Below are 27,143 nucleotides of genomic sequence, written 5' to 3'. Positions count from 1 at the left end.
AAACCTTGCGGTGTTGCGGTTGTCGGGCTATTGAAATTTGGTGTCTCGTTTCCGTCCTGATCGAGCTGGAGCTAGTTTTACGAGAGAGGAATATTACACTATGCACACTATTTTTGCGCCCTAGCAACCATTCTGCCCCTCAAAAATTTCCTCCCCTCCAATGTCTGGGCTGACGTCGCTGCACGCCCACTGATGAATGCAGGTCCCCTCAGAGGTACAATTGGAGGTACGAAGGAGTGAGACACACACGTGCCATTTTCTCGTGTTTTATTGGCCAATTCAGCTTTCCGGAGCCCCACTACGGAGTAGTACCGAGTTGCTTTATTGTACTAATTATTCCACAGCAGCCTAACTCGGCCAGGATTAGTGGCATGAGTTGGTGGTTAGCGTACGAAGTATCAAAAGATGAGGGAGGAGGAAAGGTATTGCTACTTTCTGCTTCACACAAGTTGCATTGCTCATCTCGTACTGGTGTCTCCGCGTGGGTGCTACAGAGGTACACAGGTAGCCATGCACGAAGCACCGAGTACGCAAGACTAAACTAGAGCTAACTCTATCCCGCTGAGAATGCAAGGAAGGCACGAACTTCTTGCTGATGCTCCATCATTATTATCGACCTTGTTATCACCTCACTCTCTCGTTAGTCTGAACGTCACTCTCACAAACCAGAGCTCCAGTTTTGCTCTGGTCTTTCCAACGCATTGCCATCCTTTTACTTCTGACTTGACCTCGAATCCACCAAGGAGCAGTTGGAGAGCTCCGTCTTTTCGCCTTCATTTACCATTATTCATTGTTCGTTGTTCATCATTCATCATTGTTCCATCATCTCGCTTAACCCCAGACCTCCCTCCCCTGCTACCCGTCTCTGTGCTGTCTCATAAAAAAGTAGCGCGGCCTTTGGCGACCATCACATCCTCTTATCTCGCCCCCCGCCCACATCCCTCGACCGGGTTTCTGTCTTCTGAGCGATTAATTCCAGTGTTTCCCGCCTAAACAGAGCGAGACGGGGGAACAAACCCTTCTCAGGTATGCAACTTCTCCATTTTTGGCCAGAGACCAGTCCCTCGACACCTTCAATGCCTTTCAAAGGCTTCATGATTTTTTTCATTGTCCTGGAGCTCTCCATGGGTATCTGTAACTGGATCCATATGTGAGAAAACTACCAATCACGTTTTGTTTCCGCTCCCACGGGCCAGCCCTGTGTTTTTGTGCTAAGACGTGCCTTGAGGCGTCATCCTCTCTCGCTTTATTGTCTCGCCTTTTTTTTTTTTTTTTCTTCTTTGCTCTCCCTCTCGCTCTCTCTCTTTCTTTCCATTCCTTCATTGCCGTGTCGCAAATGTCATTCGTGATCATTGAAGACCTAAATAGTGGACAGGTCACCTGGAAACCTAACCGCCCCGGCGCATATCGAGCCGGCCCTGGCCAGATCGTCATGAAATTCGGCGAGCAGCTCCGCGAGAGCGTCATCCCGGAATACCAGTGGAGCTATCTCGATTACGATGGCCTAAAACAGCTTCTCAAAACTCCCTCCGGGCCAATTACCACCCTTACCGACGCCAAGGGCAAGCAGTATAGCGGCCGGCAATGGGTCGACGAGGACGAAACCAAGTTCGTCCGCAAGCTCGATGCCGAGCTTGATAAGGTCTTCACTAAGAAGAAGGTCAAGTCTCTCGAGATTACCCGCCGTATCCAGGTCAGCGAGCGCCATGTCCTGGACGTGGTTAGCCGCCTCAATGATCGGGGACCGAACACGCCCGGCCCTGGCGAGGAGGAATTCGTCGCTCTTGAGCAGGTCCTAAGCGACGTTATTACCGATGTACATGACCTCGCCAAGTTTGTCCAGGTCAACTACACCGGATTCTACAAAATTATCAAGAAACATGATGTAGGTTCTTCACCTTGCCCTCGAGTCAATCTGCTACAAAAACGCGAAGGATAGCGTAAAACTAACATTGGGGATGTCGCGCATCAGAAATTGACAGGATGGCACATTCGACCTGCCTTCGATTCGCGCCTCAAGGCGAAGCCTTTCTACAAGGGAGATTACGATGCATCAATTGTCAAGCTCTCGAAGCTTTATGACCTGGTCCGGACCCGAGGAAATCCCGTCAAGGGAGACAGCGCCGCAGGAGGCTCGCAGGCCAACTTCGTCCGTAGCACGACGAAGTACTGGGTCCACCCGGACAACGTCATGGCTGTCAAGCTGATTATCCTGAAGCACCTACCTGTGCTCGTCTTCAACCCCAACAAAGAATTCGAGGCAAAGGACTCGGCTATCACCTCTATCTACTACGATAACCCCGATACTTGGGAGCTATACGAGGGGCGCCTCAAGAAAACCGAAGGCGCTGAAGCTATTCGTCTGCGATGGTATGGCGGGATGGACAGTGATACAATCTTCGTTGAGCGAAAAACGCATCGAGAGGATTGGACTGGTGAGAAGTCGGTCAAGGCTCGCTTCGCTATGAAAGAAAAGAATGTCAATGCCTACATGCGGGGAGATCTGCTGCCTGTGGCCCTGTTCCAAAAGGCAAGAAAGGATCGCAAGAGACCTGCAAAGTCCATTGACGAGGATGAGGCCCTCGCGTCCGAGGTCCAGTGGTCGGTCCTGAAGCACAAGTACCGACCTGTCTGCCGATCCTTCTACAACCGAACTGCCTTCCAGCTTCCAGCGGATGCGCGGGTGCGTATCTCGCTTGATACCGAACTCACCATGGTCCGTGAGGACAATCTCGATGGTGTCCAACGCTCCGGAGACAATTGGCGACGAATGGATATTGGCATCGATTACCCCTTTTCCCAGCTCCCTGCTTCCGACGTTGTCTGGTTCCCATACGCCGTCCTGGAGGTCAAGCTCCAGACTCAGCACGGTCAAGAGCCTCCGGCCTGGGTGCGCCAGCTCATCTCCAGCCACCTTGTGGAAGCCGTTCCTAAGTTTTCCAAGTTCATCCACGGCTGCGCATGCCTTTTCCCAGATAGGATCAATCTTCTGCCCTACTGGATGCCTCAGATGGATGTCGATATTCGCAAACCCGAGACCCACGACTTCGGCATTAGCCGACCCGGAATGACGGGGACCACCGATGAAGATGACGAAGATGAGGACGATGAGGATACCTTGTCTGACACGGAGGACGAGAGGGACCTCCGACACCCGGTACTCCCTCGCAACGGCGGAACCAATGGCGAGTCTAGTAGGCATGCTACTGGCGGTAGGGGTGAGACCCGACCGCTTCTAACTGATTCCGAAAACCAAACCGCGGAGAACGTAGATGTCGACGAGGCATACCCGATATACGACTCTGACGACGAGTATGACGAGAACTATGCGCTTGAGGAGGCTCGGCGCGTAGGAGGTTGGACGTACTACTCTACTCTCATCGCAAATCAGGCACACAAGGTCAAGGATGCTTTCGCGCACGCGACCTTGAATGCGTTTGAACGTCTCGCACACGCTCGTTCTAGCCAAATCGAGCGTAGCGAGCGCTTGCGCATGTTTTTCGGAAACGAACCTATCCAGACGAAGAAATTCAAGGCACCCCCAGGAAAGAAGATCTATGTTCCTATTCGTGTGGAGCCCAAAGTCTACTTTGCCGCCGAACGGACATTCCTTGGCTGGGTATGTAATCGATAGCCACCCTTTCTTTCGTTTTGCTCTTTTCCCTTAAGGCGACGGATTTACTAACCGAAAAACTTGTGTGTAGCTTGAATACTCCATTTACATCAGCACTATCGCCGCGACTCTTCTCAACTTTGGATCGAAGGAGAACCCTCTGACGTTCATTGTGCCGGCGCTCTATACCGTCGTTGCTGTCATGTGCCTCTTGTACTCTGTGTTTGTTTATCTGTACAGGAGTCGAGCGATCCGCGAGCGGAGAGTTGCAAAGTATCACGATGAATGGGGCCCGACCATTCTTTGCTTGGCTCTACTCGGAGCTATCCTTGTCAACTTTGTGTTTGAGCTTCGGGCTCGGCATTTGGTGTATTAAACGGTTCCCCGTCAGAAGGTTTTCTTTTTCTTTTTCTTGGAATTTGTTTTTCTTTTCTTTTTTTTCCTTTTGTTTTTCCGTGTTAGTGAAGGATGGCAGTGCAATGCGGTGCGTGAGCCACAGATGCATGCCTTGTTCCTTTAGCTCTGGTGTCTAAGTGGATTGGGGATGGGGACCAGAATGTTACTTGCATATGGATTGTATTTGAGGCTTTCTGTACAAATAGTGTTTAGAGTCCGTTCGCATTATTCGGGGAGCATGAAGCATCAAGGGAGCAAACGGGCTCTGTACTTTCATCTTATTTATAGCAACTGCTGTATTCAAAAATCGCTTCGTTTTCATCTTCTAAGTCAAATATCGAAATTGTAGATGTCGTCGACCCTAACTTATCGATGATCCGTCTCGCAGGTGCTCTGATCGGTGGTCTGATCAGCGAAAGGAGGAAGAGGACCCTCTATTGAAAGTTAAGTTATAATTAGGACATGTATTCACCGAAATCATGCAGGTGGCGGATGATAGGATGTTTTTTAAACGTAGTGGAAGTCTATTAGGACAACCAGACAGACTCGAGGGACGCTCGATGCCCTTTGTAGAATCGAGAGATGAAGCTTGATCGGCATCTTCATGCATTGCTTTTATAAATCAGCTTTCTTTTTCCTAGATTTCCCCTCTTTAAAATGGCTCAGCCACACATCTATGAAAGGGTTGGATCTCTGTTATTCAACATCTCACTGTTTGTCCATTCCACGTTATTTCGCGGCCTGCGTCTCTCATCCTCCTCGCTTCGGTTTCGGCCCTTTCTCACGATGGCGGTTCTTCATCCCGAGTCGACACTCGGGCAGTGCATCCCTCCGTTTACCAAGTATGGCATCACCACTTATTTGCCAACGTGGGAGGCGGCGTTGAGGCTCCGGGATGGGGATCCGGCCATCGCGTCTAAGCTTCAGAATATCTATCCTAGACTCATGCCCTTTGGGGATACCCGCGTGGTAGGTTCCTTATATTGTGATTTCTTTTTATTTTCCTGATTGAGATAAATAATAAAGAAAATCACAATCTTCCGTATGAGTTGGAGCTAGTTAATGACCTTCTGAACAGCTCATCGACACGCTGGGCAACAAACTGGGTATTCCCGACGGCTCAGCAGGCTACGCCTTCACCTCCCCCCAAATGCTCGCTCTCACAAGAAAATACGGCCTCTCAGAGAAGCGCGACGAGTACCGCCTCCTCCCAGAGGATCTCATCTTCAAATGCGTCGAGATCGACGGCATCCGCCTCTTCCTAGTGTACTTCCCCCGCGTGAAAGTCAAGGGAGTCTCCGATGCCTGGCAGGAGCCCGGGATTGGTCTCCCCATGCGTCTCGCGGAGAGCCTCCTCCCGCACGTTGACTCCGCCTCGGAGATTGAATGTAACTGGGAGAATCCGCCTGCGCCAAGTTATGTTCCCGAGGGTCCCTCACATGAGCGTCTTAGAGAGAGGATCTGCGGGCTTCTTCACCGCGCGGCGATCGATCCGGAGAAGATCAAGGTTACGTCGAGGGATGTATACCTGTACCCGACGGGGATGGCAGCGATCTACTATCTCGACCGGCTAGCGGCTAGATACCGCCCCGGAAGCGTCGTTGTCCTAGGGTCCGTCTTCCACAATACCTTCCACCTCCTCAGAAATCGGGCCGGCCCCTCCGAGTTCAAGCACTTCCCGCACGTTGACACCTCGGGCCTCGACTCCTTCGAAACCTGGCTCCGAGAAGAGACGGACGCCGGCCGGGATGTAAGCTACGCAATTGTCGAATTCCCCAGCAACCCCATCCTCGTCAGCGCCGACCTCCACCGCTTACATGCGCTGTCGCGCAAATACAACTTTATCCTCGCCGTGGACGACACCATCGGCAGCTTCGCGAATGTCGACGTCCTGCCCACTTGCGACGTCCTCGTTACGTCCATCACCAAGACTTTCAGCGGCTACGCTGACGTGATGGGTGGTTCGACGGTTCTCAACCCTCTCTCGCCTCACTACAGCGGTGATGGTGGTCTCCGAGCCCTCTATGACGCCGAATTCCACAACGAAGTCTTCACGGGCGACGTGGACACATTACTCGCCAACAGCGAAGACTACCTCTCCCGCTCCGCCAAACTCGGCCAAAACGCCACCCTCCTCGCCGCACACCTCCAAACGGCATCCCTCTCACCCTCCTCCCCAATCCTAAGGGTCCACCACCCTTCCGTCGTCCCTAGCGGAGGAAACTACACGAGTCTCTACCGCCGCCCGACCCCCGAATACCCCTCCCCAACATACCCCTGCCTCCTCTCCGTAGACTTCGCCTCCCTCGAGGCCACCAGGGCCTTTTACGACGCATTGGCGTTCTATCCGGGGCCGCATCTTGGCGCCCACAAGTCGCTTTCGCTGTGCTATGGCGCTTTGCTCTTCGGTAAGGATGAGGAGGAGAAGAGGTATCAGGCTGGGTTTGGCGTTTTTCAGGAGGCTGTGAGGATATCGGTTGGATTGGAGGAGTGGGAGGATTTGAGGGACACCGTGGATGTTGCTATTAAGGCTGCTGCTGAGGTGGGAGGCAGGACGGGAGTGTAGTATTGAAGAGTATCGGAGGATCATGGGAGTTCATTCAGCACGGCGAGGGAGTTATTCCATATAGATATACGTATTACAGTTTATTTTTATAGTAAATAAAACAAAATCCATGAAGGCTGCCATGTGCGCCAGACTATCAGATTATTCCCAGCCCAATCCCGAACTTCACCATCTACACCCCTACACCCCAACCGCATGCATCAATATCATGTCCCTTTTTCCCATTATCATCCCAGTCTCATCAAATCCCTCTAAAAAGTAAAAGCAACCACTTCATCAATCATCCATCTCCTCAAGCAACACCCGTAACCCTCCTCACCGACCTCCTCGCCCCATCACCCGTCACGACAATCAACCCCTCCATATCCAACACCCTCATCGACTCAGCAAAGTCGGCATTCTCAACTGGAACGCTCGAGCCCTCCGCCACCCTCCTCGCCACATCGTTCCACTTGACTGTCTGTCCACCCGCCGTCATCTCGTCCAGCACCTTCAACACCGCCGCCTTCAGCTCCTCCTTCATGCGCCTGTCCGCCGCGCTAGTGCCCTCCGTCAGCAGGCTCATGTCGATGCGGCCCTGGGCGTCAGTGGCCGCCGTCTTGAGCGCCGAGCGGATGAGGCGGTAGGCTTCGCGCACGTCGGCGCGCGTCACGGTCGTGGAGAGTCGCATCTTGGCGTGCGCTTCTGAGAGGCGGATCATGCTCTCGAGTTGACGCGTCGTCGCCGTGATGCGCTTCTCAGAGGCGCGGACGTCCTGGCCGAGCTTGCGCATCTCCACGTAGCAGTCGGATAACTCTCGAGCGGCTTCGGGCTCGATGGTGGGGTGGATGTTGGCCTTTGCGTAGGAGATGTAGGAAGTGAGGAACTCGATAGGCTAGTAATAGTAGGTAAAATGTTAGATAATTGCGATCGGGTATTTAAGAGAGATAGATGGATACGATGATTAGCTTACCAGAATTTCATTGTTGGATGGAGCATGTTGAGGGGTATCCTCCAGATACATGGACAACAGATGCTTAGCAAGGCGCCTGTCATTCTTCTCATCCACGCGGTCAAGAATGAGGTAGACAAGGTCAAATCGAGACAGCAACGTGGGTGGCAGATCAATGTTTTGCGGTACAGGGAGATTGGGGTTGTATCGACTGCCAATGGGGTTGGCTGATGCGAGGATGCTAGTCCTAGCATTAAGGGTAGTGATAATGCCAGCCTTGGCAACCGAAACGGTCTGCTGTTCCATCACTTCGTGGAGCACGGATCGCGTGGCATCGGACATTTTGTCGAACTCGTCGATGCAGCAGACACCTCCGTCGGACAGGACGAGGGCACCAGACTCTAGGACCAGCTGTCGGGTCTCGGGGTCACGAGTGACATACGCCGTCAAACCCACGGCCGAAGAACCCTTTCCACTCGTGTAGACACCACGGGGGGCAATCTTGTGGACGTACGAGAGAAGCTGCGACTTCGACGTAGACGGGTCACCGCACAGGAGAACGTTGATGTCACCTCGGTAGCGGGGGCTCCCGCCCTTGGCGAACGACTTGTTGGTGCCGCCAAAGAGCTGCAGAAGGATACCCTTCTTGACGTCGTCCATCTCGTAAATCGAGGGGGCCAAAGACCGCGACAGCAGCTCGTAGATGTCCTCCCGAGCCGCTGTCTGCTTGATCTTTTCTTCCTCTTCCGGGGTAACCTTGCGGGTCTCGGGGATGAGATTCTCTTCGTTGCTGGTAGCCTGTTCTTCGGCCTCATGGCCCTCGACGGCCAGCGTGGACGGGTCGACACCAAGTCGGTTCTTGTCAACCTTTTGGATGTGAAGGACATCTACATAGGTCTTGAAGACGCTCTTGACAGTTCTCTGGCGAGGGTTAACTCGCACAGGGCTAGCCCTGAAAACACCAGTGATCTGGACACGGTCACCTGCTTTGCAGAAGTCGACCAACTCGTTGTATACACAGACTGAAACGGAGTGAGGGGTCTGGCCAGGAGGAACCATATCCGGTGTCTCCTGAAGCTTGATGACCTGCTTATCACTAAACTCGCACCTGTTGTGGACGATCTGCATCGAATTCTTGGAGGCACAGATCTGGCGAGGACACTCCGTCGGCTCCCTGATCCTGCCACGCTCAAGCTCGACATTGGTTGTATGACCGCAGATATTGCATTTGAAAAAAGCATCCCTCATATCTGGGATAACTGGAGTCGTTCGGATAACCAAACCCTTGATGGAGATGAGATGGTCCATATCGGAGGGGTTGAGCTCTCGCAAATTGGTCGTCTTCTCAAGACCGAAAGGCCGAACAACGTAAGTCGTCTTTTCAATCTGCTCCTCAACGGACGGATGGAGCCCCCTGGAAGAGGGAGTCGGCTCAGGATGGTCAGAGCTGGGGAACACTGGTTCAGAGCTCTGGCTGGGGTTCAACTGGCCGGCGCTGCTTTGCGAACGATCCTTGAGCGCACCTTTCGTTGCGAGCTCAAGAACCGTATCTTTCACAGCCTGATCCATGACAGGAACGATTTCCTGGGGATAGAGAATGAGCTGGTGATACAGTTTTCGTGTGGGTGGGTAGAGCTTCAGGTCGCCAACGTCGAGATACAGTCTCGTAGTGCCGAGCAAGAGCATAGTCTCCAGAGCTTCGAGGTAGGGTTTCGAACTAGCATCGGCGGAAGCCCTAATCTCATCATCGGACAGACCATCACGGTACATTTGGTACTTCTTGGTGAAGTTGCGTAGGAAGTCATTGAAGGACATGAACGAGTCCTCGATCGAGACGGTGGTACCCCAGACAACGCCGTGGCCAGCCCCGCCGAGGACATCCGCCTCGGAAGTTGTAGGATCCCTATTGCCGAAAGTGCTCGTCTCCGAGGGGCCCTCCTGAATGACTCGGCCGACATCATCGAGAATGACTCTCCTGGGCGGTTGAGGTGTCCGGGCAATATTAAGGTCTGAATGGATATCTCCGCGGAAAGCGCGCCCGCTCGAAGGGCCGGCTCTAACAAAAAGCCCGCTGCTCTCACTACGAAGGTCAGAGTGTTGGCGCGTCGACGAGCGACCAGGGCTGGAGCTAGGGTCATATCGAATGGGAGAGGACTCTGTAAGAACGGAAACGATCATTAGCTACGAAACGAACATTGAGCAGGAGTTGAGAAAACAGGTTGAACGTACGGCCCGCAAGTGCACCACTGGCACGAGGGGTGCGATCACCCATAGATTGAGTATCGCTCATTTGCCTCAGGGGCGAGCTTGGCGCCTCAGAGATACCGTTGCCAGTCGTCTGGGTATCATGTTGGAGAGGAGACGAAACATCGTTGTCCTGGCTTCGGCTGCCGCCGCGCCTAGCAGGCGACGACGACTGATAGAACAAAGGACTCGAGGCTAGTTGACTTTGGCGAGTAGCCCGGGGTGTCGCGCCAGCCTGCGAGCCCTGGGAAGCTCCTGGGACGGGACTGCTGCTCCTGGGCGCCTCCGAGTTTCTCGCTGACCGCCTCGGCGTTTGGCGCCTTTTCGAAGGTGAAGACATGTCTGATGCTCTGCGATTTCGATATACGGCCTCTTTCACTTCTTAGAATTTTGCTGAGAGATTGGTGGGACTTTGTGAAAGGGCAGAATGGGAAGTTGGGGATTGAGGGGTATGACGATGCAGAGAATTGGGGGGGAAATAGTTCATCCACTTGTCACTTGTCGAAAAATCAATTAAACCAGACGCGTTCAGGGGACGCGTTCCACTTTACGCGCTCTTCTGGTCCGTGCATACACTCTTCCAGGTCGAGACCAGGGCGCAGTTTTTCCCGGGGTTTAACCAGAATCCAGAGGCCAAGCCGTCAACAGGTGGTGGCTTGTGTCCGTCTCCAACATAGGGCCCCCACCAAGCCAAAAGGAGAGGGAAGCGCACCGTGGCATCCATCCCATTGATATTGGCGGAAAGGAGCTTCAGACACCAGCGCCAGTTGTATTCAAGAAGAGATACATCCCCCCTCGAAGCTTGAAACAACCTCCGCTGCTTTGCGCCTCTCTCCGAACCAGGTCGGTTACGGAATCTTGCAACCATGTCTCCTTCAATGTCCCTCTTCTCGGTTCAGGCCATCCTGATCCTAAGCAGTGAGGATGGATCGAGGATATTCGCCAAATACTACAACCAACCCCACCATGCTCCCACGGGCCAAACCCAAGGTATATGACACCAAGAGGGCATTCAGATTCAATGTCTCGGTGCGGGCCAAGGTCGAAGGTTACATGCTAACGGTTTCTCTCCTGAATAGGCCCGACGGCTAGCAACCCTTACCCCGACCTGAAGGCCCAGAAGGCCTTCGAGAAGGGCTTAGCGGATAAGACGCTCAAGCAGACTGGCGATATCATCCTATACGACAATAGGATTGTTCTTTACAAGATGGAGTCCGACGTCATGATGTACGTTGTGGGAAGCGTGGAGGAGAACGAGATTATGCTGTACAATGTCATCCTCGCCCTGAGGGACTCTCTACACCTCCTCTTCAAGTACGTCCTGGTGTCTTGCTCTTAGTAAAACGAGAGAAAAAGAATGAGAGAAAAGAATAGCTGTGCTAACCTGACACGAAAGGCAATCTGTCGACAAGCGAACCATCATCGAGAACTACGACCTCGTCGCCCTCGCTATCGACGAGATAGTCGACGACGGCATCATCCTTGAGACCGACCCCACTATCATCATCCAGCGCGTCAGCAAGGCTCCTAGCCAAGACGTGAACCTGAGCCGAATCGACCTCAGCGAACAGGGCGTCAATAACCTGGCGCAATTAGGAAAGTCCAAGTTGGCGGACTGGTTAAGGCAAGGCCTCTAGTCCGGCGCATTGGGGTAAAAAAGAAAGAGAAATTATGGGTTGACGAATATTGGGGCGAAACTCGCGGGGACTATCAATGGTTATGAACTGCGTTTCCTTGTTTGCTTGATTTTCTTCCTTTTTTAAATTTTGTCTTGTCTTGAGTATTATACAGTGATGCAAAGCATTATTCTATTTCTTCTTTTGATTCGTGACGCAAACTATGCTCGTATATCCGTAGCTGCCTTGCGGAGCCTGTTCATTACGGCACCGGCGATGTCGATGTCGTCTTCGATGCCGTCAACGAAGATGATGTCTGCACCTCTCCTGTCTAGCTCCCTCAGCGCAGAAAAAAGCCCTTGCGCAATACGTCTAATGTCCTTTCCAAGGTTGATATCCAGGATCCTTCCAACGGTCCGTCCCTCATCGTCTATCAAATTGCCCTCTTCCACCACGTATGACTGCTCCTCGACACCGTTCGTTTCGCTCGCCACTTGAGAAGTCCCAGTCGATGGCATGAGATGCTCATGCTTGAAACCCCCACCTGCTCCCCAACGTCGAGTCCGGATGATACCCACCCTTCTGCCGCTGGTACCTTGAGCCGAATTCCCATTAACTTCAACCGACGTAGCAACACCATTGGCGACCGGCACGTTTTCCCTATCCGCTTCCACCACCCCCTTCGAGCCGTTCGAGAACGAAGACTCGTAGAGAACCACCTTGGCCTTCGGGCTGTAGTGCTTATACTTCATACCAGGCGCTCTCGGCGTAGCCTTTCCCTCCTCGCTATGATCCTTATACGCCTTCGCAGCGCCCTCCCAGCCAGGACACTCCCTCAACTCCTGCAAGCTGACGCCGCCCGGCCGCAGAATAACAGGCGGGTCGCACAGCCCATCGACCACTGTGCTCTCGACGCCCACTTGGCAGGACCCGCCGTCAAGAATCAACTCGATCCTGCCATCTAGGTCCTCCAGAACGTGCTGCGCCGTCGTGGGAGAGGGCTTGGTCGACGCGTTCGCCGACGGAGCGGCTAGTGGCGCGTCCGCCAACTTTATGAGTGATCGCGCTAACGCCGACGAAGGCATCCGCGCGCCAAAGTTAGGCAGGCCCGCTGTGACTTCCGGCGCCAGTTTCGACGGCGTAGGAGAGGGCAGTAGGATAGTAAGGGGTCCTGGCCAGAATCTCTCTATCAGCGGTTTGTAGATGTCCGGAATCGGATCCTCGCCACCGCGGCCTTGTCCTTCTTCTTTCCCCGCAACAAGCAGGCCCCTAAGCATGTCCAGATCGCAGACGTGCACGATGAGAGGGTTATCCGAAGGCCTTCCCTTGGCGGCGTATATACCCTTCACCGCGGCGCTCCTTTGCGCATCGGCCCCTAAGCCGTAGACAGTCTCCGTCGGGAAGGCAACCGGTGTGTCCTTCTCACGGAGGTACTGCGCCGCCTCGGTGAGAGAAGCGAGATCGCTTCCGGAGGTCCCATCGACAGTCCAGCTGTCAAGATGCGTCGGGCCTGGTGGATCCCGAAAGGCGCCGAGCTGGGTCGTCCCGACCTTGACTATCCTGGTCTTCATTGTGGGTAGTGAAAATGCTGTCGATCCGGCCAGGATGGAGTATACACGGGCAGCGCCCAATGTAAAGATTTTGGGGAAGGCAAGTAGTTTCGCCAATGTGAGATGCGATGCAGTTAAGCTTGCTCTTCGCTCTTTCAAGACGGCGTAGTAACACGAGTTGCGAGTTGATAGCCCGACTTCTGATGGCGAGCGGGATGTTAAGGACGCAATCACTAAAATAGCATCTGAATTTGCCTTTCTAGAGAAACGGGAGAATAAAATCTGTTATCGGGAATAAATTGGGGTATACGAGGAGTGTCGTTGAGCGTTCGAGGAAGTCGCAAAAAGAAATATTTTTATGAAGTACTTTATTAGAGAGTTCGAAGTTGTGAATTATTAAGTGAGAGAGAGTGGCACTTCTTGAGTCATAATTTTTTTTCTCATGTTTTTTTTTTTTGAACCAAACAATCGATCAACCTAAGATCGCCATCACCTCACTACCAATACTGCCTAACTTTGGCGGACCAGGGAGACCAGAGATTAAATACCCAGCTTGAAGCTCTACAATTGTGAAGAATTATCATGTGTTCTGTAAAGAAAAATAGATGTTGACTTTTTGCTACGACTAGCCTAGCAGAGCCGACATCGCGAGTCGTTGACATACTTGCGTCCTTGAGCCCTCGAAGTGCAGAGGGTAAAACTAGAATGATGCCTTGCTTGGGGAGTCCCTGACCTTGCGAGCGCATGTCTACCCTGCTAGAAAATTCTCCAAGGTTAGGATCTCATCCATAGCGTTTTGTTTTTGCCTTCACAAGCCTGTAAAGCGAGGCCTCAGCATGATTGTCATGGGCAAAGTGCTAGAGTGTGGAAACAGACTTGGGGCGTGAACATGAACACAGCACAAACATAGGCACATCGTTTTAAAAGATTGGTATGAATTCAGAGACCCCTAATACACGAGGCAAATACGGAAAAAAGAAAAAAAAAAAAGTAGAAAACGAAAGCATCTCGAGAACCCCTTTCCGATTACTTTTGAGACGCAAACGAGGCACCTTGAAAATCAAGTGATGCCGACAAATAGTGCAGTGGGACAAGAAGAAACGAGAAAAACACACGTCCCTCAACATGCAACTAGGATTTTAGATGACCTCCATTTTTGCTGATGAAACCCTCCAAACAAAAATGAAGATTCCGCGAGCCGCCTCATCTATCAACATATGCCCTGCAAAGGAGGTCAGAAAGATGCACCAATATCCGCCTGACCCGTTTCTTTTCCCTTGCTTCCGAAGAACTGTCGTATGAACCCATTCCTCCGAGCGCAAACAAACACACAGAAGAAAATTTTGCACCGCCTATTTTACCAGACGGACAAAGGAGATGTCAAAGGGAGGGGAAAGGCTTAGATGAGATCGGCAACGTTCATGGGCATCTCCTCAATCTGGGTGCTGTAGAACTGCTCGATCTCACGCATCATGCGGACATCGTCAGCGGTGACGAAGTTGATGGCAACACCCTTTCGGCCGAAACGACCACCACGACCAATACGGTGAATGTAGTTCTCACGGTTGGCGGGGAGATCGTAGTTGATGACGAGAGAGACCTGCTGGACATCGATACCACGGGCAAGAAGATCGGTGGCAATGAGAACACGAGAAGATCCAGAACGGAACTCCTTCATGATAAGGTCTCGCTGGGCCTGGTCCATATCACCGTGCATGGCCGAGACGGTGAAGTCACGGGCAGTAAGCTTGTCGGTGAGCCAATCAACCTTGCGACGGGTGTTGCAGAAGATAACGGCCTGGGTAATGGTGACAGTCTCGTACAAGTCGGAAAGGGTGTCGAGCTTCCACTCTTCCTTCTCAACGGCAATGTAGAACTGCTTAATACCCTCAAGGGTAAGCTCGTCCTTCTTGACGAGAATGCGGACGGGGTCACGCATGAACTTGGTGGTGACCTCGAGGACGTCCTGGGGCATGGTGGCCGAAAGGAGGACGACCTGGGTCGACTGAGGAAGGAGCTGGAAGATATCGTAGATCTGCTCCGTGAAACCACGCTAGAGAGAGGAAAAAAGACAATGTTAGCAATTGAACCAATGCCGGGGAGAAAATAAAAATGAGAAGCCCATGCGGAATACATACAGAAAGCATCTCGTCGGCCTCGTCAAGAACGAACATCTTCATGGCATCGGTCTTCAAGAATCGACGCTGAATCATGTCGTGGACACGACCAGGGGTACCGACGACGACCTGGGGGCCATCCTGGAGGGCCTTCATGTCCTCACGGACGCTGGTACCACCGATACAGGCGTGGCACTCGATGTTCATGAAGTCACCAATGGCGACGACGACTTTCTGAATCTGCTGAGCCAACTCACGGGTGGGGGCAAGAATGAGGGCCTGGCATTGCTTGAGGTTGGTGTCGATCTTCTGGAGGACCGAGATGGAGAAAGTGGCAGTCTTTCCGGTACCGGACTGGGCCTGGGCGATGACATCGTGGCCTATTGAGTTCGAATGCAAGGTTAGATTACACACACACAAATACAAAATGTGGAGGCTAAGATGAGATGCAGGGGGTGGGGGAGGGGGAGGGGTTGCTGCCCGAGGCGCTGATGATGAGATGATAGATGGGCCAGGGAGGAAAATGAGCAGGGGTTATACCATACCCTTGATGACGGGCATAATAGCACGCTGCTGAATGGCCGAAGGACGCTCGAAACCGTAGGCGTAGACACCTGTTTGAAGTCATGGTTAGTTGTCAATTATCTCGGAAGTGGATAGCCACCTGCAGAAAAATCTGGTGGGGTGTGCAGCATACCTCGGAGAAGCTCGGGCTTCAGGCCCATATCATCAAACGAGTCAACGGTCTCATCGTAGTTGGACTCGATCTGGCCTGGAGAGAAGTTTGAGTTAGTCTTCGTCGCAACAAGGAGATTTCAACGAAAGCCAGAAAGTGATGGTCGATGGCCGCCTTTTGGGCAGAGAGGCTGGGCGCATACGGCAGCAACAGGATCATAACAGATCCACGGATGGAGAGGAGGGGGAGGGGGAGGGGTTTGTCGCCGCCGCCAGCGCCGCCAGCAAACCAGCAGCCGGGCAAAACAATGCGAAGAATCGAGATGGAACATACCTTCAGGCACATCTTCGAGTCCCTGGGTAGCCATGATTGCGGTTCGAAGTTCGAGAGAATCTAGATCACAAGCGCCGCTTGAGACCTAGAAAAAAAATGTTTGGAAAGGTAGTGGAAGGTGGGGCTCTTGGGCCGTTCGAAAGGAATATCGCTGCGCTCAAAAAGATGAGAGCGGTGATAAATGGATAAAAGCAGTCGAGAAAATAACTAGATACTGGTCCTCTTGGCCTTGGCAAGAGGATGATTCCAGGATCTAGGGAGTGTTGACAATAGAGTGTTTCGTGTTTGGTGTTTTCAGAATTCTGATGTGATGAAGTTGGAAGAAATCCAAGTAGGAGATTTTTTTTTCGGGCTTTGTAGGTAGGAGGGACGGGCTGATTGAGAAAAAATATAGTCGCACCAAAACTACTGGAGCAGCCACCCAGAAGGCAACGCCGAGTGCGAAAAATTTTGGTGAAGAGAGGCGACCCCTCGATGTGGCCAGCCAATCAGAGCTGTTAGGGTACAGGTTGACCTGGACCAGCTGTACCTGCCTCTGGAGCAAGGAAAGGTGGGGTGGCATATGGAAATTACTGTGTCAGCAATGTACCTGGGTAGTTCCACCTTTCCGGTGCTTATCAGCTGCTAACCCCGTGCTGTAACCCTGTAACCCTGGCACCCTGTGCTCCGACTATGGACCTTGAGTGCTGTACTGGTCCTGACTCTGTGAATCATTGAACCCTGTAACATAGACCAAACCAGCGCTAGTCTCTCCTAGTTTACTATGTAATCTAGTGCGGTCTTTCTGTTCAAGATTCTTTGTCCTTGTCATTTTGATACTCTAGATCTACTTGATTGTTACAGTATGAGAATATCGATCTTGTAAGTTTATTTCTTGAATTCTTGTATTACTCACAGTCCCCCTCCTGCCTGGAGGTGTACCAAAGTAACTCCAGTTCGCCCAGAGCTCCAAGCTCCCATTGGAACATTGGAAGCAACACCCCACCATCCCAAACCGTCGCCACAGCCCACATTTGCAGCTGCAGAATCCCCAAGGTGGGACGGGAAACTTCGAATTAATTTTTCTTTTTGGGATAGCCACAGAGATATCGTCTCATGACCTCGAAGGAGTCAGGCTCTGCCACTCTCCAGAAGGTTTTGAACAGGCAGCAATCCGGCTAGTCTCATCTCACAGGACTCTCTATTGCTCATTCCCGTCCCATTCTGACCAAGTCGCCCCCCACCACTCATCAAGGCACAAGCTCTGCCTGGTCTCTGCTTATTAGCCGCCTCTCCAGAAAGTAGGTGATTCTCGGCCATGGTAGCCGCTTCTTAGAGCAACAGAAAGTCAAGCCAGGCCACCCAAAGAATCTCACCTTAATTTGAGCCTCAACGACCAAGCCCATCTGTTTGTCAGCGTGTACAAGTTACTCGGGATGCGTTTCTCCGAGCCTGTGGTGAAGGCTTCGGGGGCATCATGGGGCTTTGATACGTCCTCAGTTGCGACTGCTTCTATTCCACCACATCCTCTCGGAATCAAGCCCCTCGGAAACCAGTACTTCGCGAGCGAGCCAAATGCGAGGGCATCGCTGGGCACTTTCAAGCTCTTTCCCGATGAGATGCTGATGCTGTTCCTCGAATATTTGGACGCTTCTTCACTTCGCCTGGTGGGTTCCACAAGCAAATTCCTCTACGCAGCATCCAGATACGATGACTTGTGGAAAACACTCTACTTAGAGTAAGCGAGACGCCCCCAAAATCCTTCTCTGCTGCATGTGCTGCTGCCTGCGTTATTGCCCCTCGGGGCTGTCGGCATGTTTCCGACACCCGCATCTATTCTTGGAATTGTTGCCAAAGTCCTGATGACAAGGAAACCCCATTGGGATCTCGGACGTGCTGCATCTCAAAGGAGGCATACATCTTCTCACCTGTGCTAGTGAGATCTCATCTCAGTAGAACTTGGGCGATGGTGCTTAAGCTGTAACCTTGGTTATGAAGTGCTAATCAGTATGAGTGTAGATCAAAATTCGCTGAGGGCTCCGAAGTCAAATGGAGAGGATCATGGAGATTGACACTTTTTCAGCTTCCCGAGGACCGGATTTCTCGTGTTGATTGTTCCAATGTCTTTTCCGATGTCCTCCATAGACCTTTTGTCTGCAGTAATATCAACCTGTCAGCCTTTGCGACAGGTATACCGGCACACAACGAGATAGCTCGATTAGAGAACCTGGACTACACCGAGTTCGCTGCCAATTGGGCTGAAAAACCATTCATACTCACCAAGTGCATCCAGGATTGGCCGGCTTCAAAAGAATGGAGCCTAGACTTCTTCCTGAACAGGCACAAGGATGTAGTATTTCGCGCCGAGTCTGTAGACTGGACCTTTGACACTTACGCCAAGTACATGGAATCGACCACAGACGAGAGCCCCTTATACCTTTTCGATCGCAGATTCGCGGAGCAGATGGGGATCTCGGTGGGCCGGGAGCCTGGGGCGGCGTACTGGAAACCGGAATGCTTTGGACCTGATTTATTTGAACTCCTCGGCGAGGAGCGACCAGCACACCGCTGGCTCATCATCGGGCCACAACGCAGCGGGTCGACTTTCCACAAAGATCCGAACGCCACAAGCGCCTGGAATGCTGTCATCCAGGGAGCGAAGTACTGGATCATGTTTCCTCCCGACGCGGAAGTCCCCGGCGTATACGTCTCTAGCGACAAGAGCGAGGTTACTAGTCCTCTGAGCATAGCCGAATGGCTCCTAGAATTCCATACGGAAGGCCGAAGAGTACCAGGCTGCATCGAAGGTGTGTGTGCCCAGGGTGAGATTTTGCATGTACCAAGCGGATGGTGGCATTTAGTTGTCAACCTCGAGCCGGGTATTGCTCTTACGCAAAATTTTATCCCCGAATCTCCTAGTCTCTATCATCTATCGGAAGCTATCGAGTTTCTGAGGGATAAGCCGGCCCAGGTAACCGGGTTCAAGCGAGACATTGCGGACCCTTACCAACTTTTCTCGGACCGGCTCAGGAGCGAGAACCCTGAACTTCTCGAGAAGGCCCTCGCGGTTCTAGAAGCAAGGAAGGCGGGGAGGAAGCGTAAGTGGGATGCGGCCGTGGCCGGGGACGGTCAGGATGGCGAAGGCGGCTTTAGCTTCGGTTTTGGGGAAGATGATGACGAGGGCGAGGATGAGGATGAGGTCTTATGAGTGAGTTTGGCCGATGAATGGTACTCGTATATATGGCAGAACCCTGAGCAACCTTTCATGCTATGGGGGAAGACGTGGTATATAATCCAAAGAGAGAAATCTCCTCTCCTGTTCCATATCATATTGAGAGGAAAGACACATTTGAAGGCATCATCTCTCATCCGCTTTTGTAAGGGAAGTTAAAGCGGTCTCCCAATTTTCATCCACTATCATCCAGCTTGACACCTCCACTAGCATCATCACCTGGTTGAGGCAGGTTGAACAGCAGGACTCATCTGATGTACAGATGGCACTCAACGCCACACACCGAAGTGATTTAGAGCCTCAATTCAAACCATCAGCAATGTCTTGCTCTTTCTCCCCCTAAAAATATCCCAACACCAAACAACATCATGTAGAGGCATCAAGAATCAAAGTGCCATGTTCGGCTGTCAAGCAGGTGCCATCTTCGGTGTACTTGAAAAGCATGACTCTAGAGGCTAGTAGAAAGATATTCAAATTAGCATAGAAGTTGAGATATTTTATTGCACTACATAGAATATCCTACACTCTCTGGTGATATCGGCTCCCTTTAGAGCAGGATCTATCAACTTGTTCAAATCTCTTTTACAGTTACACGTACCTAAGTTATCCACTTCTTTATCACCGCACCAGCAAAGCTTCCCAGAGCCTTTCTCTCGCCCCAAGCCCACCTTCCAACCGCAATCGAAGCCACTGGTGCGAGTCCCAAAGTCACCAAACCAACAAGCCACAGGTCCCAGTTCTTCGCCTTGAAGGTTGACATGCGCATATCCGCCGTTTGCAAATGCATCGGCCGCAGCTCTTTATCGCCATCATACCGCGCCTCGGTATCATAGATAAGTTCCTCAATGAGATCGGCCCCCAGCTCCTTGCGGCGCGAGGCGGTCCGCGCAATCCGCTGCATCCGCACGCAGTTGCGCTTATATGCACCGTCCCTGTCCTCGGAGAGCAGCCCGATCTTGCGAGAAAGCTCCTCGGCGGTAAACCGAAACTTGTCGAGCGGTTCAGAAGTTCCGCTCGCGACCAGTCGCGGCACGTTGGATATCTGGTCAAAGAAGAAACCCATGACCAGCATCGGTTTTCCGTGGTAGAGGCCTTCGTTCGCGCTTGAGCCGCCCCCGTGTGTTAGATAGATGACCGTGTGTGGGTGATCCAGGATGGCGCGTTGCGGCGCGAAATTGGTGAACAAGAACGATGAGTGCTCGCTCTTTAGGAGGGAGGCAAACGTGATGCTTTTGCCGCTTTCGTCGGCGGCGAATTCCTCGCTCATGTTGATATCGCGGCGGCCGGATGTGGGGATAGACCATATAACTCCGTCGATATACCCATGATCTAGGGCGGTGAGCAATCCCTTTACAATTTTGGCTGCAGCCACATTAGAAATGATGATATGTGTGCCAAGAGCTAGGTATAGCGTCTTTTTGTGTGTTGCTAGGAAAGCCTCATAAGGGTCGGCCAGCGGCGGATAGATATCCGAGAGGATGGGGCCGACAACTGAAACAAGCGGCGGCAGGTCCTTGGGTACCTCCAGACCAAAGAAGGAGTTGATCAAGACGAGGTGGTTTGGCTTGCTCGGGGTCGGTATTTTATAGTTAACACCAGCGGCTCGCCGCATCTTCTTGGTCCAGTTGATCCAACGCAGGACGGACGGCAACGCGTGGACCATGACGAGCTCGTTTCGGATTCGAGACCACATCGACGCGTGCTCTGAAGTGAGAGTGCCATCGAGCTGGAATCCCGGTTGGCCGGGAATATACGAGCAAGGACAAATCAGGGCGGGCATCTGGGGGTACACCATGGCGATTGGGATATTGTATTGATACAAAATGTCCTTTGCCGCATCGACGAAGAAGTCTGCCAGAAGCAAGTCTGGTCTTGTCGCTGGGTCGTCGATGATGCGCTTGAGATTGTGGTACGTTTGGGTCCAGTACGAGTCGAACATATATTTCGACTCCATCACGGGGCCAACTCCGTTAGACACGTTCCACTCTCGCATGCGCAGGTAGTGCGCTTCGAGATCCTCATGCGACGGGCCCGGGCCCATCAAGTGAAGCTTTCCAATGTAATCGTAATCGTTTGTCCAACCCTCCTGGCCGTCGAGCGTCGCAAAATCCACCGTGTGTCCTCTTTGTGAGAGGATCCTTCCCAATTCCAACACCGGGGCTGGAGATCATAGACATAATAGTCAGAGGCGTCCTATCGAAAACCTATCCTGCCGAACAGCATTGGGAGGCCTTACCGGCGTGTGTGAAGCCGCCCACGGTCACCACCATGAGAATCTTACGAGGCGGGTTGTGAGGGGAAATCATGGTTGTGATCTATGGCTGAAAACCAACCTGCCGAGAATGGAAGTTCTGGCGAGAGGAATACTCTAAGAGTCGATTGCGGATTCTCATAGGATTATTTCTGTCAAGTCAATAAGTTGTCCTACCAGTATTGACAGCATCGGCTGATCGTTCCAGTTATTAAGGTGCGGAATGCCTTAGCCGCAGGAAAGAGGCTCGATGGATGTAAGTGAGAACGGCAATTACTTCTTGAACCATCCGAAGCATCAACAACAAAACCTCACAAAGGAAATATCCCAGGGAGACCTGACGTGTATGCCGGCACGATGGTGAAGACGGGCAATAGGAATCAGCCGATCTCGAAATTCCCCGATGTGGGGGCCTTCGATCCTTCGATCCTTCGAATAAATCGGCCGAGCTCCGTGAACTAAATTTAACACGCCTTGTTTGACCATGCGCATGTCGATCGATCCTTCAACGCACGTCAAGCAGGCAGAACCCTCGTACAACGTCGACCTGCCAACCTAAAGGGTATCACGGCTCAATTTTTTGATTTCGATATCTCTGCTGTTGACTCCCAGCAGGATTGAAATGAGGAAGCTGCTGATACAAAAAGCCAGCTCACAGGCAGCTGTCCTGACTCGTATGGCGATGAGGCCTTCTCTACTTCTTAGAAAGCAGAGCATCTTGCCTAAGAAGCAGATTCTATAAACTACATCCAAAATATAAACTATTACTACAATAGGAACGCAGACGTCACGTCTTCTTAGCGTAACGGCACAATCAGGAAAGTTAACATCAACGGGGCAGATCATTGCCGTCATTGAAATGGGCGTTGGGTCCTTCAGGAGGAATAGACGCACTACTAGAATTCTTCTGGCATGCCATTTCAACCGCAAGGGGTGCTTGGTCAAAGATCCCCGAGAACCGATTTGCGCTGGATTCATTGTGCCATCCGTGCCATCCGACCTTAGACCGCAATGACCGTGTAAGTGGTATCAAGCAGCGAGCAATCTGCCGAGCCTCTTCGGCCTCTCGAGGACGATTATCTCTACAGCTCTGCCACCCTACTAATGGCCCTCCACCGCTTCGTCTACTCGACAACGACCTCACAAACCATCTGCGTGTAACCTGACTAGTCACTATTGTAGATGCACGGAATGATCGGAAGTTCTCCGAGCCGTATTTCGGAAACTACCTCACACCGGTCGACGCGCCGTATTTACCCGCAGCCCAAGACCTAAGCCGGGATTGTGCTTCGCCGTTCGGAACGGAATCACCTCATTGTCGCAACAGGCTTGCTGAGTGGAATGGGTGGCTCTGGAAGTCGAGGAGGAGCTTGAAGCGTACTTTTGGTGCTAATTTCACTTGCCTCGGAAGCAAAGAACTGTTTCCATCTCTTCGCGCAACAAAGCTGGATTTTGTACTGCAATGGATTGTGATCTATGCCAGCTAATACGATATGGGTGAGAAAACCAAGGCTACGGACTCCATGATGCTTCTTCGAGCTGCTCGACATCGTTCCGGCAACGCCGTTGCTGGGACTAAGAAAGAAGATCAAGATGGATACGATGTGGGCTCTCCAAGACAGCTATCTCGGAGTGATTTAACAACCTAAGTCTAGGGGCAGAGGTTGAAGAACGTACACTACGAAGTACACACTGTAGATCCATCTCCAATCGCTCCATCGTAAATCTGCAACGATGAGGCACCAAAACTATTACAGGGTCGGGCTGCATAATGACGAAAGGCTGGATAGGAAGGATCTGGATGGGATGAGGGATGCATAACGTGGAATGGTTTTTATGGAACCGGCCGGAAACAACCCTGTCCAGGCGTAGAGCAGCGGACGTCCAGCTTGGCCGCAGCACCGTGGCGAGCTGTAATGATGATTATTGGGCGATAGTCTTTACAGGATTAATGTTAGTATTCGCATAGTGCACACTATACCTACGTACTGGACGGTCTCGATCCTCGACCCGGTTGCACAACACATCACATAACCATCGAGCTGAATAGTGCGTGTTTGCGCTAGTTTCCACCTCAATCCGGAAGTTGTCCCAAGATTCGCGCATTCTAGTAGAGGGCCGGCTCCGGGGGGGGAGGGTGCATCAGCCCGCGATTCGAGTTCCCGCTAGCAAACATCATGGTCTTACCGGCCCTTACCGGCCCTTGGCGCCACTCCCATCGGACCCCTTCAGTGTTGTTTCTATTCCAGTTATTCCCTAGTATTCATTTTCCAAAGCGATCTCGAGAGGGTGAAAGCGCCGATCTTTCGCCCCGAATGTAGTGTTTCCTTCTCCCCCTAGAAACTGCCTAGCCCCTCCCCGGGCTGCCCCTCTCTCTCCCGGGCCCCTGGAACCACAGCTTCTGGACGGTTACCACATAGCATCCAGCTTCGTATATTCAAAATGGGAGATCTCTTAATACCTTAATACTGGACTGATGTGTCTCTTGCATTTGTTGGCTCACGTTTAATCTGTGACTTCAGAAAGCTGAAGATGGCGCGAGTCCATTCAAGCGAGCCAAATCGCCAAGCGTCAAAGGAGACACTTAAGAGGCTCCAAACTCCATGTCTGCGTGCTCGGGTAAAGCAATGTTGACGAACTTCTTATCTTTTCTTGCAAATTAATTATGAGGGGCGCAGATTGACACTCGCTCTCTTCTTCTCTGTCCTTGAGATCCCCCATCGTATCCACCACCCTCGGGACCGTCGCTGCCCATTTTCATGCCCGTTTGCGGTTTTCGTGGATAGTGACTGCGTACTTGGTAACCTTCAATGGTGAGAGACACCATTTGGTGACTCCACCAGCCGCCCTGATATTGAACTCATGTGTAGGGTTCCTGCTGCTCCGCGCTGGGTTGAGCGATATTTTTTTGGCGATTCACCATCTCCAACGGCTGTCTGGCCATGTTCGCCTTATTTTCTGGACTCTGCGGCGCCGCGCAATCCATGGTGAAACTGTATTGTATCCGTACCCATAGCTGAAAGGCCCAGGATCCGTACACGGCGGGGATTAACAATGCTAGGATGGTTTTCCGCGCTCTCCAGGGCGATGGTGCCTCCGGCATCTTCTCCTTGACCGTGGTGATTGAGCCCGACATCACCCCCGGTCGCTGGTTAGGTTTGTACTCCAGTGTGATTAGCTCCGTCTTTGCCTTCACCAGTATTCTAGGACCAGAGTTGGGCAGTGCTCTTGCCGAGTATTCCAGTTGGAGATGGGTGTTTTTGCTCAAGTAAGTTTCAGTCGCAGAGCTTGAGACGATCTTCCGAAATCTCTCAATCTCGTCAGTATACCGGGAGCAACAGTCTGTGCATTCTTGGTTGCATTTTCTATGCCTAGGAAACGCACATGCGGCGGCCTCAAACTCCGTGTCGGCAAATGGAAGCATATCGATATCCTTGGGGTAGTTCTCCTTCTCGCGTCCACCGTCCTCTTCATCTACGCTTTGCAGAGCGCTCCGTCCTCTGGATCTGGGCAGGGCTGGTCAAGCCCCACCATCATCGGCGGTTTGGTTGCGTCAGGCGTCTTGCTCACGAGGTATTCTTGCCGAGATATTCGCCCATATCCCCTTTCTTCCCGTTATCATTACTCCTTCGCACGCTACATCGCTTTGCTCATGGTGTAAGTCCTTTCTTCCCAACTTTTTGCACTTACTCGTTAGATCCTTCTTCTTCGTGGGTAGCTCGTTCCACTTCACAATCATCCAGCTTCCGCAGTGCCTCCTTCAAGTAAACACCAAGAGTCCTACAACAGTAGGCATCCTTGTGCTTGCCATCTTTCTCCCGTCAGCCGCTTTCTCCGCCCTCTTCGGCGGCCTTTACCGCAAGTTCCCCACTGCCCCTTTACAGTTATTCCTTGGAGGATGCTTCCAAGTCCGGGGGGTTGGACTTTTACCGTCCCTTCCGACAGGTCTACCCATAGCCAGCAAGCAGTACGGCTTCGAGGTGATTACCGGCGTGGGATTTGGGCTCATGCTCCCCTCTGTCCTGATCTTAGCAAGAGATTGGACTTCGAAGGAATTATACGATATTAAGAAGCCCTTGCTCTCATTTCCATAGCTGATCTAGACAGAGACGTGTAGGTGCAGCAACAGTCGTGGGGCTGGTGAATACCTTCGGTACACTGGGGGCCTGCGTGTCGACTGCCATTGGCGATTTCATCATGAACCAATAATTGGATGATAGGCTCGAGTTCCCGACAGAGGAGCAATGGGGATATCCTACATGTACTTGGCTTCTAGGGCAGCGGTGGACCTTACGGATAAGAGTGATGAAGCTTTGATGGTCCGGACAACTCACGCGGAAGTGTATAGCCGGCGATTCTTCGTCATGGCTATGCCAACCATAGTGTCTGCCGCCGGGGCGGACATGATCTGGGCCATGCAGTATGTGAAGAAGCAGGTGCCTTGGCCTAGGATCAGGATCAGATTGCATCGGTGCGTTTGATCAGGCAGAAGAAGATGAACAGGTGGTATGGGAAAGCGTGAGACTATTTTCGCTCTCCGAAGCCAGCCGGCGAAGTTAGATGATTGTAGGGGAGGACGTTCTCTCCTGGTCAACCTAAGAATGATGGTCACTGTAGTGAGAATGCTGAGGCATTCGGTTGCGAGGAGGTTCTCGTCCGTTAGTTCGCGATTTCGTACCGCCTAGTAACCCATTTTGTCGCGATGCCATCGCACTTGGAACTTTTCTAGAAATCACCTCTAGTGTTTTGTCTGTCAACTCGCCCTGCCTCTGAACCGAGCGTGCTGTATCAGATCAGATCGATCAATATTTGATGTGGACCTCGAGAGCTCCACAAGCTCAGACCCGTCAGGTCAAGTGTCAGATGAAGCATTGAGGGTGTATATAATACAAATTTGATCGAGCTGTGTTACAGAGTTCACACTGTTCTTTAACAAAACTAGTGCAGAATTCCCCAACAATTGGGCTAGCTATTTTGGGACGGGAACGAGATTTTTCCACGGAGCAGAGGTATCAAAAACATACCCCTAGCCTCAAGCCACCATATTTTAGCGGACTGCCCCCCTCGGCGTGGTCGAATCCACTAGAAATAGTTGACGAGGGTGCTGCTATTGTAGATGCCCCCAGCAGTTCAGAGCATCCTCCTGTGCTGTGCAGTGCTGTACGGCGCTGGCACCACTACTTCACTATACCACAAGCGCCACCGCCTCTCGACCTTGACGCGCTTGCATCATCAGTTGCACCCTAGAAACTCATCACCACCTCCCGTTTAATGCGACCCCTTTATCGTCTCTTGGTTATGCTAGTTTCCCAGTTTTGTTTTCAGCATTTGATTCTTTTGTTCTTTCCCATTTCTCTTAGGTATAAGCAGCTCCCCCATATAATTTGCGAACTTCGTCTAACGCCATGAAAAGTCGACCAGTCACTCTCCCGGAGTCCTTGCACGACCTCCACGTCTCTCGTTGACAATTGATGCGTGTCGTCGTTCAGCCGCCTTTCCGCTTACTTCCCTCCGCAACACTCCTTAGTCCGATTCGGAGATACCGCGATTTCTCTTCGATTCTTTAATTATATTGACCGAGACTGTCTCGCCTGGTTACTTGTCGATTATTCGAACCCCCCCGTGACTGGCCAGGCGAC

General features: G+C 52.0%; 8 protein-coding genes and 1 pseudogene across 8 annotated transcripts; 5 read left to right on the top strand and 4 right to left on the bottom strand.

The window, feature by feature from the left end:
* Window positions 1-1,336: 1,336 nt before the first annotated feature.
* Window positions 1,337-3,989, top strand: SAPIO_CDS3343 (Vacuolar transporter chaperone 4; the record flags this gene model as incomplete). Its single annotated transcript, XM_016786155.1, has 3 exons — window positions 1,337-1,885; window positions 1,973-3,619; window positions 3,705-3,989. 3 exons carry the CDS (start codon window positions 1,337-1,339, stop codon window positions 3,987-3,989), a joined length of 2,481 nt encoding a protein of 826 aa, XP_016644161.1.
* An 806-nt stretch (window positions 3,990-4,795) lies between these two features.
* Window positions 4,796-6,575, top strand: SAPIO_CDS3342 (Cystathionine gamma-synthase; the record flags this gene model as incomplete). Its single annotated transcript, XM_016786154.1, has 2 exons — window positions 4,796-4,978; window positions 5,088-6,575. The coding sequence occupies 2 exons, from the start codon at window positions 4,796-4,798 to the stop codon at window positions 6,573-6,575; spliced, it is 1,671 nt and encodes a 556-aa protein (XP_016644160.1).
* Window positions 6,576-6,867: 292 nt separating this feature from the next.
* On the bottom strand, window positions 6,868-10,090 carry SAPIO_CDS3341 (DNA replication licensing factor mcm4; the record flags this gene model as incomplete). Its single annotated transcript, XM_016786153.1, has 3 exons — window positions 6,868-7,449; window positions 7,528-9,662; window positions 9,736-10,090. 3 exons carry the CDS (start codon window positions 10,088-10,090, stop codon window positions 6,868-6,870), a joined length of 3,072 nt encoding a protein of 1,023 aa, XP_016644159.1.
* A 526-nt stretch (window positions 10,091-10,616) lies between these two features.
* SAPIO_CDS3340 (uncharacterized protein) lies at window positions 10,617-11,387 on the top strand (the record flags this gene model as incomplete). Its single annotated transcript, XM_016786152.1, has 3 exons — window positions 10,617-10,740; window positions 10,830-11,064; window positions 11,147-11,387. The coding sequence occupies 3 exons, from the start codon at window positions 10,617-10,619 to the stop codon at window positions 11,385-11,387; spliced, it is 600 nt and encodes a 199-aa protein (XP_016644158.1).
* Window positions 11,388-11,587: 200 nt separating this feature from the next.
* On the bottom strand, window positions 11,588-12,937 carry SAPIO_CDS3339 (annotated as a pseudogene; the record flags this gene model as incomplete).
* Window positions 12,938-14,315: 1,378 nt separating this feature from the next.
* SAPIO_CDS3338 (uncharacterized protein) lies at window positions 14,316-16,076 on the bottom strand (the record flags this gene model as incomplete). Its single annotated transcript, XM_016786151.1, has 5 exons — window positions 14,316-14,969; window positions 15,055-15,413; window positions 15,579-15,647; window positions 15,731-15,805; window positions 16,043-16,076. 5 exons carry the CDS (start codon window positions 16,074-16,076, stop codon window positions 14,316-14,318), a joined length of 1,191 nt encoding a protein of 396 aa, XP_016644157.1.
* A 1,381-nt stretch (window positions 16,077-17,457) lies between these two features.
* Window positions 17,458-19,229, top strand: SAPIO_CDS3337 (uncharacterized protein; the record flags this gene model as incomplete). The annotated part of the gene is made up of 2 exons (XM_016786150.1): window positions 17,458-17,759; window positions 18,182-19,229. 2 exons carry the CDS (start codon window positions 17,458-17,460, stop codon window positions 19,227-19,229), a joined length of 1,350 nt encoding a protein of 449 aa, XP_016644156.1.
* A 622-nt stretch (window positions 19,230-19,851) lies between these two features.
* On the bottom strand, window positions 19,852-21,559 carry SAPIO_CDS3336 (Uncharacterized protein; the record flags this gene model as incomplete). The annotated part of the gene is made up of 2 exons (XM_016786149.1): window positions 19,852-21,413; window positions 21,490-21,559. 2 exons carry the CDS (start codon window positions 21,557-21,559, stop codon window positions 19,852-19,854), a joined length of 1,632 nt encoding a protein of 543 aa, XP_016644155.1.
* A 3,007-nt stretch (window positions 21,560-24,566) lies between these two features.
* SAPIO_CDS3335 (uncharacterized protein) lies at window positions 24,567-25,598 on the top strand (the record flags this gene model as incomplete). The annotated part of the gene is made up of 3 exons (XM_016786148.1): window positions 24,567-24,772; window positions 24,880-25,161; window positions 25,223-25,598. 3 exons carry the CDS (start codon window positions 24,567-24,569, stop codon window positions 25,596-25,598), a joined length of 864 nt encoding a protein of 287 aa, XP_016644154.1.
* Window positions 25,599-27,143: the final 1,545 nt, after the last annotated feature.

Source organism: Scedosporium apiospermum (assembly GCF_000732125.1).
Source record: "Scedosporium apiospermum strain IHEM 14462 chromosome Unknown SEQ_SAPIO_0088, whole genome shotgun sequence".
In the NCBI taxonomy this organism is placed as follows: Eukaryota; Fungi; Ascomycota; class Sordariomycetes; order Microascales; family Microascaceae; genus Scedosporium; species Scedosporium apiospermum.
This window is presented reverse-complemented; position numbering and strand designations above follow the sequence as displayed.